Source organism: Malus sylvestris, chromosome 4, assembly GCF_916048215.2.
Source record: "Malus sylvestris chromosome 4, drMalSylv7.2, whole genome shotgun sequence".
NCBI lineage: Eukaryota > Viridiplantae > Streptophyta > Magnoliopsida > Rosales > Rosaceae > Malus > Malus sylvestris.
Window position 1 is genome coordinate 30,089,977 of NC_062263.1, and position 16,146 is coordinate 30,106,122.

The 16,146-nt window shown below is 36.2% G+C and overlaps 1 protein-coding gene across 1 annotated transcript; it reads right to left on the reverse strand.

Annotated features, from left to right (window-relative positions):
• Positions 1 to 6,505: 6,505 nt before the first annotated feature.
• Positions 6,506 to 12,057, reverse strand: LOC126618566 (uncharacterized). Its single transcript, XM_050286674.1, has 7 exons — positions 11,130 to 12,057; positions 10,922 to 11,008; positions 10,111 to 10,482; positions 8,844 to 9,014; positions 8,608 to 8,661; positions 7,260 to 7,406; positions 6,506 to 7,170 (listed from the first exon to the last, which is right to left on the reverse strand). The coding sequence occupies exons 1-7, from the start codon at positions 11,370 to 11,372 to the stop codon at positions 6,793 to 6,795; spliced, it is 1,452 nt and encodes a 483-aa protein (XP_050142631.1). The 5' UTR covers positions 11,373 to 12,057; the 3' UTR covers positions 6,506 to 6,792.
• Between the last annotated feature and the right edge of the window lie 4,089 nt (positions 12,058 to 16,146).

The following is a 16,146-nucleotide window of genomic DNA, read 5'->3' on the forward strand; positions in this document are numbered from 1 at the left end:
ATCAAGTAAAAGAAGCACGAACTATTTCCTAAAGGGTGGCACTGGTGGTAGTTTTCCTAAACGTGTGGGAATTTTTCCTTGTCGTACTGTAAGTAGGGGTGAATGTTTTGCAGTCAATTTAATTTTGACTGACACTGCAATACTAATTAGTATTAGTGTTTGATTTTCTGGTAGATTCAATGGAACAGTAAAATGCACACACACACAGAGAGCAGAGCTTTCTTCAAGATTTCAGTGTATTCAACTTGTTCTCTAAAAGCAAAGAGCTCAACAAGCATGATTTAACGTTGGAGGAGTAAGAAACAACTTTACTCTCTCACAACATTACAAATCCATCACAACCATTCATTTCTAAGTCATCATGTAAGATGCTTGCACATGTCATGAGCTATGACTCATTCTAATCTAATCTAATCTAAATACCAATTGGAATATGATCCAAAGGTTTACATTAGATCCTACACTTTGTTATAATGAAACTACCACAGCAAATACATTTATACTCCAATACTCCCTTCTAAATGTTTTGCTGATTTCACACCAAGAGCAGTTCTCAAGTATTCGAATCGATCCTTAGGAAGAGCCTTGGTAAATATGTCTGCCAATTGCTCCTCTGTGCTGCAATAATGCAGTTCAATTGTCCCGTCTTGAATGGCATCTCTTATGAAATGATACCTCCGATTAATATGTCTGGTTTTATGATGAAACACTGGATTCTTAGACATGGCTATGGCAGAAGTGTTGTCACACAACAAAGGTGTAGCCTCCACTTGCTCTTCTCCAAAATCAGATAAAATAAACCTCAACCACATTGCTTGTGTTGTAGCTTCTGTAGCACTTACATACTCGGCCTCTGCAGTAGATAAAGCCACACTGCATTGTTTAACAGAAGCCCAAGAAAACACTCCTGAACCTAAACTAAATGCATAGCCTGAGGTGCTCTTCATGTCATCCAAGCTTCCTGCCCAATCACTATCACAGTAGCCTATCAACACAGTAGCTTTTCCTTTCACATATTCGATTCCAAAATCCAATGTGCCTTGCACATATCTCAAGACTCTTTTAGCTGTCCCCATGTGTTTCCTAGTAGGTTTGTGCATGAACCTTGCCAGCAAACATGATGCATACATTAAATCAGGTCTAGTAGCTGTCAGGTATAACAGACTACCAACCACTGTCCTGTACAAACTTTCATCAGCATCCTCACTTCCATCTTCCTTAGATAACTTGTCATCAACTGCAAGTGGTGTTTTTACTGCTTTACAATCTTTCAATCCAAATTTCTCAAGTAGTGACTTGGCATATTTCTTCTGATGAATAAATATACTCTTATCTGTTTGAATTATGCCCAGACCAAGGAAGTGATGTAACAATCCCAGATCTGACATCTCATATTGCTTCATCATATCCTTCTTAAATTCTTGAATCATTTCATCAGAATTCCCTGTGTAGATAATGTCATCTACATACAGAGATACAATAAGCACACCTGCATCACTGAACTTTGTATACAAAGTAGCTTCACTTTGACTTTTCTCAAAACCCGATCGATTGAAATAATTGTCTATCTCATCATACCAAGCTCTGGGAGCTTGTTTCAGACCGTATAAAGCCTTTTTCAACTTGTAGACCTTATCTTCTTGTCCTTGAACTTCAAATCCCTGTGGTTGATCCACATATACTTCCTCATGCAGTGTACCATTTAGGAATGCAGACTTAACATCCAATTGAAACAACTTCCATTCCTTTTGAGCTGCCAATGCAATTAGAGTTCTAATGGTGTCAAGCCTTGCCACAGGTGCAAAGGTCTCGTTGAAGTCCACTCCGGGCTTTTGAGAATAACCCTTAGCCACTAGCCGTGCCTTGTTCTTCTGCACTGAACCATCCAGATTAAGTTTTGTTTTGTAAACCCATTTTACACCAATTACAGGTTTATCAAATGGCCTTTTGACCAACTCCCATGTGTCATTCTTTTCGATCATCTCAATCTCTGTGGACATAGCTTTTCTCCAAGCCTCATCTCCTGATGCTTCTTCAAAACATTCAGGTTCTATCACACAGAAATTGCACATTTCATAAACTTCATTTAAGCTTCTGAACCTTAATGGAGTATGATCATACATTTGTGAATTGGTATGATCCATTTGCTCTTCTTGTCTTGAAGAAGAAGCAATAACTTGCTCATGTTGTTCTTGTAGTAATTCTGTGCATTCAAATACTGCATCATCTTCAACAGCTTCAGCCTCATTCTCTTTGCTTCCATCAACATCACTTGGAACTGAGATGGACATAGTCTTCTTATTACCAGATTTCCAATCCCAACAAGAGTTCTCATCAAAGATTACATCTCTAGAAATAACAACCTTGTTAGTTTTAGGATTGAACAACCTGTAACCCTTTTCACACGTTCCATAGCCAAGGAATATGCACATTACACTTGTTGCATCCAGTTTCTGCCTTATCTGTGATGGAACCTGTGCATAACATAAGGATCCAAACACTTTTTAAGTGTTTTACTCCAGGCTTTCTTCCACTGTAAGCTTCAAATGGAGTTTTCTTATGCAACACCTTGGTAGGACATCTATTGAGAATGTAGACTGCAGTGTTAACTGCTTCTGCCCAAAATTCAAATGGAATCCCTTTCTCCAACATCATGCATTTAGCCATTTCTACAATGGTCCTATTTCTTCTCTCAGCAACACCATTCTGTTGAGGAGAATAGGCCACTGTGAGTTGTCTTTCTATGCCAAGATCTTCACAATACTGAGAGAATTCCAGAGAAGTATATTCCCCTCCCCTGTCACTCCTTAATTTCTTCACTTTGAATCCACTTTGTAATTCAACAGTTGCCTTGAACCTTTTAAATATGCCAAATGCTTCAGACTTGTTTCTCAGAAAATAGACCCATCCCATTCTGGTACAATCGTCTGTGAAAGTGATGAAATACTTGTTTCCAGCCTTGGTAAGTGTTTGCATTGGTCCACATATATCAGTATGTATTAACTCCAATGGTAGTGCAGCTCTCCAATTTGTTTCTTTAGGAAAAGCATCTCTAGAATGCTTTCCAATAGCACATCCCTCACATACTGTGGAATTCATTCTGAGCTCAGGTAAACCAGTCACCATGTCATGCTCTTGAAGTTGCATGAGAGCTTTCATATTTAGATGCCCGAGTCTTCTATGCCATATCTCAGCTGCTTGTTTAACACCTGCCCTCATAGCCATTTGTATTCCTGGTTGCAACTTCAAAGGAAAGCTTCGATTTCCCTTCATAGGAATTTTAACAACCAGATTAGAGCATGTAAAGTCTTCATAAATTCTGACTTCAATTCCCCCAAACACAAGATAATATCCATGCTCCATCATTTGTCCCACGCTCAATAGATTCTCCTTTAAACCAGGTACTAACATGATCTCCTTGATGTACCGTTTGCCTTGCTTAGTTGCAACCATTAACTCTCATTTTCCAACTACATTAACCAACTCCCCTGTGCCCATCTCAACTTTGGCAGTAACACTTCTATCAATGTTCTCCAGTAAATCTTCTCTTCCTGTCATGTGATTACTGCAGCCACTATCAACATACCAAACATCTTCTCCCTTCTTCATTGCAGCAGCCATACACACATAGAACATGGTTGGATTGTTCTCCACTTGTTTGACATAATTGGCCTGTTGAGTAACCTTCTTTGACCTGCAATCCTTAACAAAATGCCCTGGCTTATCACAGTTATGGCACCTTGGTTTTCCCTTGAACCAACACTCTCCAAAATGAAGTTTATCACAGTACTTACAAGCATTCTTGACATTATCAGAAGGTCCAGTAAATTTTCCTTGATGATGCACAGATTTGTTATTCCATTTCTTACTCTTTGTCTGCCAGTTCTTTGTGGGTTTAAAACTTTGATTGCCATTGTAATTGTTCTTCCTAGGAGCTATACTTAAACTAGCAAAGGCTTTTTCCGTACTATTTTCAGAGTGTCTCTCAATTCTTTGCTCAAACCCTTTTAGAGTGGCAACTACATCCTGCACATCAACTGTCTCCAAATCCCGTGTATTCTCAATCACAGCTACAATACTATCATAGGATCTAGGAAGACTAATCAATAATTTCTGCACTATTCTTTGATTTCCAATACTCTCACCATAACTTTTCATTTGCGTAATGAGATCAAACAAACGCACAAGATACACAGAAAATAATTCATGTTCACCCATTCGAGTATATTCAAAATCACGTCTTAAGCTTTGAAGTTTCACAGATCTCACCTGTTTATCTCCAATAAACTCTTGCTTCAGTATATCCCAGGCTTCTTTTGCTGTTTCCAGAATAGCGATTCGTGGGAAAATTTCATCGGACACAGAACCTTGAATAATCCCGAGAGCCTTAGCATCCTTGATCATGTTCTCCTTCAGCTGCTTTAGCTCAGCGGCAGTGAGTTCTTCGTCTTCTTTCTTCACCGAAGGATTATACCCCGTTTCAACCATATCCCACAGATCGTGAGATCTGAAAATAGTCTTCATCTTTATCTGCCAGAAATCAAAGTTTTCCCCATTGAAAATCGGTGCTCGAAGATCAGCACCACTCGATCCAGCCATATTAGACTTGTTATCGAGTTACCCAGTGATTTTCAGATTGTTCTTCAGTCGCAGCAAACTCGATTCTCTGTCGAGTTCCTTAGCTGCAACCCTTGTCACAGATTCACGCCCAGATTGAGATCCAACCTGGCTCTGATACCATATTAGTGTTTGATTTTCTGGTAGATTCAATGGAACAGTAAAATGCACACACACACAGAGAGCAGAGCTTTCTTCAAGATTTCAGTGTATTCAACTTGTTCTCTAAAAGCAAAGAGCTCAACAAGCATGATTTAACGTTGGAGGAGTAAGAAACAACTTTACTCTCTCACAACATTACAAATCCATCACAACCATTCATTTCTAAGTCATCATGTAAGATGCTTGCACATGTCATGAGCTATGACTCATTCTAATCTAATCTAATCTAAATACCAATTGGAATATGATCCAAAGGTTTACGTTAGATCCTACACTTTGTTATAATGAAACTACCACAGCAAATACATTTATACTCCAATAATTAGTAACTAAGCAAAAACAAGTAAAAGAGAAGGCCAAAAAGCAAGTAATTGACTGCCAAGTAATAATTAACAAAGCAAATGATGTTTTAACATAGTGGCAGAAAACAATCATCCTTTATGTAATATGGCTCAAGTCGATTCTCACCAATTCTCTACCCCCTAACAACTAACTATTTAACACACTAACGTTATCACTTTATTAAAAAAAATAATTAACAAATGTGCTCTTGACCTCTAACAACTAACTTTTTAACTCACAACGTTATCTTTCTGCTAGACAATAATAATAATAATTATTAACAACTATGCTCTTGATCATCTTTAGTATTTTTAACTGAGTTTTTACCCTAATTTTTTAAAAATCCTTTTTATACAATGATAAATTTACAGTAAGAGGTGTGGTGAAATAAATTGGTTATGCACTCTCCATTTATGAAGTTTAATTCTAAGTCATCTCACTTACAAGTGAATAGGAATACAACTAGACATTTAATTTGTCCATTTGGTCGGTTACCTTACCTGACCTGGGTAGAATTCTCCACATCATTCGCTTAGTTGGGGAGTATTAATTTCAAGTATGGCATGCATATGCAGGGCTTTGTTATCCTCCTAATTAACTGACAAATTAGCCTACCTAGAATAAATCAAATGTAATTAAACATGAATTCAGCATGCAGTAGTAGTATTTGATGATTTGAATGAGATCCATCCAGAATTTAATACAGACTAGTCATAGAGGGCCTTTGGTTGTGCACGATCGATCGATCGATCGATTCACATAGCTTGATTACATATATGTGTGTGTATGTTATTAACTTATCTGCGCATTAACTTTCTCAAACAAATGTATGCACAGGTGAGAAGAAAGAAGTAAAGGCTGTTCAAGACTCTCAGAGTCGACTTCGACCTGAAGAAAAAGAAGAAGAAAAGACTTATTTTTGCGGTGGTGCTGCGGGTTCCCATTATAGTGCATTTTGCTGGTCTCTCCATCGACTCAAGTCCCATGTAACTAGTGTTGGCGAGGGCTACAAAATAGTGTTCTTTTTTTCTTACGTAAGGGGTGGTGTTGCGGGCATCAAATAAGGTGTCTCTACTTCTTGTATTAATTGTGGAAAGCTTGATTGTACTTACTGAGTCACTGGTGGAGGCTTGTTCTCCTACACATTATATCACAAAAAGAACACTAAAGATTTAATTAGAGCTCATTTAGTTAAATACAAACTATTCCGTCGAGAATAAAAATATGCGGAGGAATAATTTTCGATGTGGCTAAATCGCCCACAGTTACGTAGAAAATTCGTCACATATCGTCAACGGTGAAAGAAGAAACTCATAAGCAACTGTTTTTCTTTTTGGAGTGAAGAAAACGGTGGGGAAAGTTCTACCAGAGCATAAAAACAAAATGAATTCTAAACAAAGTTTGCTATTTCCATGCTTGTTTGTGCAATTCTTAGTTTGCCTTATTTAGCTAATAATACACAACCCTATCTAACTTTAGCTTCCTTCCTAGCAAAATGAAAACTGTGGCCCGGAATAGCAGAAACAAGAGTGGAAAGAGCACATCTATAATTACATAATATTAAAAAGAATTTGCTTGTATTTATAGCAATTAATTAACTAAACTAGATCAATTACTCAATTAATAATATGGTACTCAAATATATCATTGGTGATGGTGATGATGATGTCATCAAGGGCACTGTGCATTTCTCCCAGGGCCACCATAGTAGAAGTGAGTGCCCCATTCGTTGTTGTAGGAGCTCTTGATGTTGTAGCAATTGGTGTTTTCAGCCAAAGTTGACACATCCCGGACCGAGCTGAGGCTGTTGTCCGAGTCCACAATCTCTAGGTTTCGAAAATAGCTTGCTTTCCCAAAACCGTCTTCAGCGAAATGACCCGAACCCATTTGGGTGGCGGTGTGCTCGCCGTTGGCCCTCGAGTTCACAATCTCGCCGCCCCATTCCACCATAGTTGCCTTGTCCGCCAAGTGTGTAAATAGCTCTGCTGGCCAGTACCCTACCAGGGTATTGTCTCCAAATCCCATCCACCAATTTCCTAGCTTTGGATCCTATAATTAAACATACACATGCATTCATTAACCAAATTGTTCCTCCACCTTAATTAATTTGTATGTTAATATTGGATGATTTGAATTACCTTCCATATGAGAATGGTGACATCGTATTGGTTGCTGGCATAGGATGAGACTGGGGAAATGGCAGCTCCAATGGCTATCCTGCTGTTTGTTTGGATAAATCCGGAACACAAAAGATTGTAGCACCCAGTCGCTTGATATGAATCTGTCTGTATTTTTTATTAAATAAATAAAATAGAAGATTAGACGATATTACTTCTTCGTATTCTTTGAAGTATACTTAAGTTATCGAATAATTAAACAAAATAATATATGAATATTCATTGACATTGAAGCCTCTTAACAATATTAAAGAATTAAATGGAGCCCATATTGCCAAATGATACAAAGAGCAATATCCAAATATCTGTATCTTTATTGTTGACTAACATGCATGCATATAGATTTTCAAAGCTCTAAACCCATGCCCTAGAACTAGAATTTGCACAAAAAATGTGTAGTACTTTTTAACTAGACTTAATAAAATTCTACTCTAGCTACCTCTAGAATAGGGTGTTATTGAATGAAATTGGAAAAATGTGTGTTAGAACTTAGAACCAATTTCTTCATTTCCCAATAATGTCCTAAATGAAGACTTTCACATTACTACCTACTCAACGATTTTTCAATATGCCGGTACACCAAGTGTTATCAAACAATTGGTTGAAATATTATTCTTTTCCAAGTAGCCAACCATCTTTATTATTATAGTTGTTGTACCGGGTTGGGTTCCCGGCACATTGAAGAATCTCTCCTACTCAACATAGGTGTCACAAAAAAAAAATAGTTGTCATAAAATCTTTTATTTATTCTTTAAATAACAAAAACCTACTCAACATAGTTTTCTATGTAGAGAGATCTCTACAATATTATGGTAGAGGAGAGGTGTGGCCGCCCAATCATTTTTATTAAGGGCTCCTTTGTGAAGAGAGGCACCTCCATGTACTTCTCCATGACAAGTGTTTCTAAATAAATATCGGTTAAAATGATTTATATAAAAACTGCTTCTTCCCAAAAGTGATTCCGGCCTTCCTGAAATTACTATCAAAATATTCATAAGTAATTGTCTGTCAACCATGTTGTTTAGTACTCAAATTAATTTGATGAATATATATAAAAGGCTTATCACTTGTGCAATGTGATTAAAGTGTAACAAGTAATTTCTTAGTACGTAATAAGTATTTACAGTTTGACATATAGTAATAAATACTTTATTAAAATTACACAAAGAAAAGCTTTTGTATGCATGACAAATTATGATTTACACAAAGATTTGAGTATGGAAAATCACTAATCATTTTATTTTTTAGGAAAATAATCATGGCAAATATATGCACCTAATTTGTAAGAGAGAAAGGCATAGAATCTGACCGTCCAGTAAGTGAACAATCTAGGTCTGCTGTCACCATAGAGCTCCGGACTGACCTGACTAGTGGAACAATCAAGGCTTCAGGAAATCGAAATTCAACTAATACCATATTCAAAGTAGATAATAGTAGTATTAAAAAAATTAATCCTCTTAATTAGAGGTGATTTAGTAATTAGACCTAATTAAATGTACAAATAAGTAATAAAAATATAATAAATAAAATGGAAGAAGAACCTACCTGCCATCCAGCTTCTATGCTATTGAGATCTGTGCCGTCGAACGACCCGGAAAGAACCCAAATCTGTGAGAGACTGAACTCGTTTACTTGTTCGATCGAAGGGGTCCAAACATTGATTGTCGCCCTAGCGCCATACAACTCTTGGGATATTCCAGTGTACGCGATTGCATGCTACATAATTTTCAATCATACAACATAATCTCAGTTAAATAATCAATTAATGACCATTTACTTGGAATTAGAAAATCTGTATTTTCTATGTCATTTTTACACTAAATTGTTTGTTTGTAAATTGACATCGCTTCTGATCATGTTTGGATAAAGGGTAATTAATGCTATGAAGACTAAATTTTTAAACTAAATGATGTGGGTAGTGAATGATTGAATTATTACTTAAGTGTTGATTAACGTGCTTATTTTCTGTTGATGACATATCATTTGGCTTAAAAATTTGATCTCTCCAACGTTATGATCCTTATATAAATATAGTTCCTAATTGTACTAGGAATGCCTTTCTCTTAGACATTGAGTCTGTTTGTACGGGATGCTCCGGAGACTTTGCTTTTTAATAAAGGTTATCCTTAAAAATAAATAAATAAAACTCAATTTAGAATACGTAATTAGTTTTCATACTGAATTTTTTGATTAGTTTATCAAAAAGTATATTCTACATAAAATATAATAATTGTTAGATAATTGTAACATATAATCTTTATATCTAACATAGATTGGCTTTTCGATAACTTAATTTATATTGTCAAAGTATCATACTTCATGGTCCATACATATTTAATTTTCAACAACTTGTACACATTTAATTTTCAACAATTTATACAAGAAATAAACTATTTATAGCTAACAAATTGTGTCATCCATTTAATGTTCTCGATTACTATGCATCATATCTAATTCCTTAACTTGTTAACTAAAATCCAACTTAATTGCAAAGAAAAAAGAAAAAGAAACACATGTTTCCAAGAAGATGAAGATGATCATGCAGTTGGAAAATATTTTGTTCTTTTTATAAAAAAATACCTAAATTATTCTCTTCTATGAAATAGTTTCAAACTTTAGTAAAATGATTGAGCACACTACCCTGATCAATTATTATAGCTCACATTTGCGGAAATTACACTTGGTATCATATCAAAGTGATGATTAGGATGATATAATATATTATATATAATAGAACACATACACATGGACACGCATGATTTGATGAATAAATGGAGGCTTAATTTGGAGGGGGAAATCATTAGGGTTTTACCTCATGGCCATTCCCACTGACCACATCGGGGGCATCGACGCGTCTGGAAGCAAGATCAGCAGTAATATTCTTATTATTAATATTAAAACTGGTACGATGCTGTTTCTTTCCAAAGTCAAACAAAGACTTAGCCCTCAGCACATCATCCATTGTGCTCCGCCGTATAGGAACCGTTCCTCTCGGACATCTTGTCCCATTTCTATGCCACATTTGCTGCAGTACCCATGCACCCTTAATCACTCCTCCTCCTCCTCCTTGATTAGCAGTGGCATTAATCACATTATTATTATCCTTGATCCCATCTAATTCGTCATCATTATTTTGCTTCATCTTCTTTGTTACTACTGCTTTTGGCCTTTCTGGTGCCTTCCTCTGCAGTTACACGTACATAAATATGATTACACAACAAATGAATAATGCATCAACACCAAACCCTAGCTCATGATTTATACCCGAGCTCATGATTTATTCTGCGACACCATTTAATTGACCTAACGAACTGTTTTTTCACTAATCATCTAAACTACATGTAGGAAAATTCAAATTTATGTACAAATCTTTTTACACTAAATACATCTAAATTACAAAAAAGAATTCAAACGCAAGTACAAAAGGAATGCAGCACTAATGTGACTAATTATATTTTTAACGAGGGTAGAGTGATGTGTGTGTGTGTGTGTGTGTGTTTAGAGAGAGGAATAAATATTCAAAACCCCATCTTTAAAAATGTTACAAAAATTAAATGTAAATCTACAAATTCAATAAATTGTTGGGGAGTGAGAAAGGAAAACTTTTTAAGCTTTTTTTGTACCTGGATCTTGTGATTCTTTAAAAGAGGGTGATCCAAAGCTGGCTGTTTTCTTTTATGAACGCAATCTATGATATCTCCATCTGGACTCTGCAAAAATTGAAAGGAAAATTAATGTATATACATATGAAAGTACCAAATAATTATAAGCTAAATAATTTGATTTAATAATTATTACAAATTGTGAAAAAAGTCATAAAAATCCACATACTTGAATGGTCATGACAGCTGGCTTGTTGATCTTGTTCAAGTGCTTCTCAATCCTTTCCAGTCTCAAGCTGCTAACTTGCTTATTATGCCTTGTGTATTTCAGCTTTCCAGAATAAGCAGCTTCCACAGAAAGTGAAAAATTTTGGAAAAATATGCTGATGAGAAAAAAGTGCTTCAGAAGAAGAACCGGTGACAGGTGCTTTTCTCTCTTGTTCCTTCCACCGAGAGTAGTAGTAGTCCCCATGCTATTATCTCATTCAGTGGCAGAGATGAGAGACAATGGAAAGAAAAAGCTAGAAGCAGGTGCTAGAAGAAGCAGAAGCACTTGACCATTACTGGTAAAACAAACAACACAACAAAATCTGACTATTTTCCTTGATATATTACTTGCACCAAACACCCACACACACAAACCACAAAACTTCAAGGAAAGGGACTTGATGCAATTTGCAACCAAGAGGGTCCTCTCTCTCTCTCTCTCTACACTTACAAAATTAATGGAGAGGAAGGGGAGGTGGGTGAAGGATAATTAAGCTCAGAGCACAGCGCAGAGAGAGAGACCCTTTAGAGCTTCAACATCAAGATCATCATTGCCTGCGACATTGGTTTCATATATATTGGAATCACTGCTGCCTTTTCTTTTTTAAATTTTATAAACCTCTATCAGCAGCTTCTTAACAGGATCTCGTAGCATAAACGAAACGATGTATACAAGTTGAGGGTAAAGAAATTTAAGGAGAGGGGAGGGCAGTGGGCAGTGGACAGGCTTGAAAAGCATTAAAAATGAAAATAAAAAGGGAAACCTACCCAATACCCCCAACTGAAACTTCCACCACCTTTTATTGCACTCCTTCAATGTGTATCTGCCCCAATACACTTTGCCATTAATATTTACTTGAAACCGCAAACCTTCCAATTCTTCTAACTTCTCTAGATCTTTATCTTTCTTTACTTCTCAGACTCTCCATATATTATTTTTTATGTGCAAGTATTTTTTTTAATTTGTTTCTGTAAGTACCTTCTTATATAAGTCTTCCAACCAAGTAACACTCATTTGGCGTATTCTTTGCTTCTAGCACATGGCATTGCATGCCCGGTCACCTTTTCTCACCTAAATGTAGGTATATCCGAATGTGAATATGATATGTTACCATTTACAACACACACACACACACACACATTATGTTGGAAGGAATCCAACCATGTAACTATCCTAATTCTAACCTTTTAATTTAACCTTTGTTTTACTGAATGAACGGAAATGGGGTAAATTGAGACTAAATGATACGAACATAACAGTTTTAGGGGACAAAGTAAGACAAAACTTGTGACATCCCGGCCCGGGGCCCCACCACATCCCAAGCTTGACTCCGTCGTAGCATGATATTGTCCGCTTTGGGCCCTGACCATGCCTTCACGATTTTGTTTATGGGAACTCACACGAGAACTTCCTAGTGGGTCACCCATTACGGGATTGCTCTCGCACGAACTCACTTAAGTGAGTTCCCAAAATGCTCGTGCTAGGAAGAGATGAGCATGTACATATAAGACTTACAAGATCCATGGGGCTCAACGTCCTTGTCGCCACACTTCCGGCTAGGAATTAGCTCAGATACCAAATTGTCACATCCCGGCCCGGGCCCCCACCACATCCTGGGCTCGACTCCGCCATAGCACGATATTGTCTGCTTTGGGCCCCGACCACGCCTTCACGGTTTTGTTTTTGGGAACTCACATGAGAACTTCCCAGTGGGTCATCCATCATGGGATTGCTTTCGCGCGAACTCGCTTAACTTCGGAGTTCCGATGGAACCCGAAGCTAGTGAGCTCCCAAAAGGCCTCGTATTAGGAAGAGATGGGCATGTACATATAAGGCTTACATGATCCACTCTCTTAGGCGATGTGGGATGTTACCAAACTTGTTTCAAATGGTAAAATGAGACTAAATATATAGTAATTTCCAAGGACAAATCAATTAATAAATTTTCCATTGAAGATAGAGTAATGCTTAGGATATTAAATTTTATAAACTAAATGACATGGAAGTTGGTGATTGAATTATTACTTAATCGTTGATAAACGTGTTCATTTTCAATTGAGTGCATTTTTTCTCACCACCATTTATGTGGTGTATGCTCACCATCTTATTTATTATCATTAGATAAGTTTGAATTTTTGAGATTTGTGCTTATCAACTACACAAATCTCGAAATTCAAACTCATCTAATGGTGATAAATTGGGTGGTGAGCAAAAATGCTCCCTTTCTAATTGGTGATACTTCATTTGGTTTGTTAATTTAGTCTACAAATTTAATCTCTCGAGCATTACTCTTGAAGATAACCTTACATGGATTGTATCATACATTTTCTGTCAACATATATAATAATAACGTCAAAGTTATAAATACGTAGAAACCAGCAAGCATCCAATTAGTTGTTACAACAATAAATGAATATGTCTAGGGTTTGAACTTTGAGGTGAGGAAAACGAAACCCAAAGAAAGGACTATTCAAAATTCAACGTACTCGATCGATCGGAACAATGTGTCCCTTGATCTATGCTACAAACGCACCATTCTCCATGTGTGTATACATTTCAGAAATAATGTCAAAATTTTAGTAAATAAAGTAATGGATTGAATAATATGAAAATATTAGATGTGTTTAACATAATAAATGGGTAACCTTCTATTCTCGAATCTCGAATGCTGCTTCTTTGCTTCTCATTAATACAGAAAAAATTTGGTTGTCAGTCTTCTTAACTCCACAAATCTGGATTTGACTCTTAACTTTTAAATTTTTCATTGGGAGGATTTTTGCTCACCATCATTTAGTGTGTTGTATGCTCACCACCCTAGTTATTACCGTTAGATAAATTTGAATTTCGAGGTTCGTGTAGTGGATAAGCACAAATCTCAATATTCAAACTCATCTAACGGTAATAAATAGAGTGATGAGCAAAAATGCAATCTTTGCTTAAATACCCTCCACAACATCTCATGATATTTTACTATAGCATCTCGTAAGGTTTTTTGTTTGGGAAGTGATTTTGCTCGCTATCAAGAACAACTTATATGCAATGGGTCATCACTACTATAGTATTCAAGTCTAATAATAGTGGAGAAAAACTTACACATGACAATGCATCATTGAATCATGACATATGTAACGATGAACTTGTTCCATGTAAATCCTTGATACTTAAAAATATGAAGGACATACTAAGCGAAAAAGTGTTTCAGTTAGTTGAAAAGAATAGTAGATCCACCCGAAAATTAGGACACTAAACTAGTTTCATTCACCCTTTATTTTTCATGCACAACTCTATTATTTTTTACAAAATTAAAGAAAAAATCAACATAGAGATAAATCGAAATATGCCGAAAGAGAAAAGGTCCTTTGGGTTCATATAAGTTGGTGGTATATACAGAGCATTTTTTTTCTCAAAATTCAATAGCATGGTATATATGCCTTGTGGTAATCAAAGTGAGAGTGGTCCAACACCAATGAGTTTGAATCGATCAATTTACCTTGGAGCATGGGAAGTGCAGAAAAAAATGCAGAGTAGACCCTAGCTACTCTTGTATATATATATGTTCACTGTAAATAATAATCCCGACAAAGTTAAAGACATGCATGCATGCATGGAAAATGATAAATAAGACAGGTAGCTACGTATATACGTACGTATTTCAGTCAGAAATATTTTATTTTTCTTTTTTAACAAAGTAGGAAATAAGTTGATATATAGGACTGGTACATATTTGGAGCTGCTTGGTATTTGAAATACATGACAAAAAGGAAGAAAATCATATTTACCAATATTAACTTTCCCAGAATATTTTTTTTCCACCTAACTCAAACCTCATGAAGGGTATTAATTTACTAGTCCAGTTGAGAATGTAGGTTTCTTTGATTATTCAGATAGTTTACATTTAACATGCTCAATATTTTAAAAACATTTAAAACGTGGGATTATAATTTCCCACAGACAATACTGAGGGCATTTTTTCAATTAAAAAAATATTATTTTGTGTTTCATTCAAACCAAATAAATTAACTGGAAGGAAGGGTAAATTCGCAAGTGTAATTAAATTCTGAAATGATACTAGTACGTACTAAAACGCCAAGTGAGTTAATTGGACAATGACCACACAGAATTGGGAGGGTCCCTTTGATCTAAGCACTAATAAATAATTTGGTATATAATATGATTCTCTCTCCTTCAAATCCTCTCCTCTTTCACTTTCCTCTTTTTCTCTCTATATATATAAAAAAAAGTGAACACTCAAATGTTAATATGGTTTAATCGTGACCGTCGAAATAGAGATTTGGAAGGGAAAGAATTCTATTCCGTCGAAATAGAGATTTGGAAGGGAAAGAATTCTATTCCAATTGGCATATGTCTCAACAGTCAGTCCACAAGAAACAACTCTGAACTCATATGATATATGAAACGCTCATGCACATGCAGCTCAGTGATAAAAAGGGCATTTCAGTCTTTGCACCATAGGCTTGCTTTTAAGCCAAGAAGGCTTGAATGGAAGACAACAGTATCACCCAACAATGTAAGTTTGTTGATATTTACCAAGATAACCCTCTCTCTCTCTCTCTCTCTCTCTCTCTCTCTCTCTCTCTGTTGTGGTTGGAACAATCTGAACTTTGCAATCACTCATGGGGTGAGGGTCCTGAGGGAAGTTTTAACGGCTAAGGAAAGATAACCATGAAACTTAAAAGGTGGCATAACCCCTTGGTTAAGAAAGAGATACCAATCATAATATTAGTTAGAACTTGCTTTGCTTTCTTTTTCCCAAACTTCTACCAACCCATAAGTGGAAAGGAAGAAAAAGACCTTATGTTTGTCACCCATGTAAAGACACTTGGTATGGAATGGAACGAACCAAAGTGAATAAGTGATCGATAGAGATACAAAGGGGTGAAAAGACATCCAAATTCTAAGAGATTCAGCCAAGTTGGTAAAGAATGTACCACAAAATATTGATAGAAGCGATTGGAAA

What these genes read in the sequence shown, in the direction of transcription:
- LOC126618566 (XM_050286674.1), bottom strand. Translation starts at nt 11,372, where the DNA reads ATGGGGACTACTACTACTCTCGGTGGAAGGAACAAGAGAGAAAAGCAC. An exon ending in CAGCTGTCATGACCATTCAA is followed by an intron (nt 11,009 to 11,129) that starts GTATGTGGATTT and finishes CAATTTTTGCAG; the next exon opens with AGTCCAGATGGAGATATCAT. An exon ending in TCACCATTCTCATATGGAAG is followed by an intron (nt 7,171 to 7,259) that starts GTAATTCAAATC and finishes GTTTAATTATAG; the next exon opens with GATCCAAAGCTAGGAAATTG.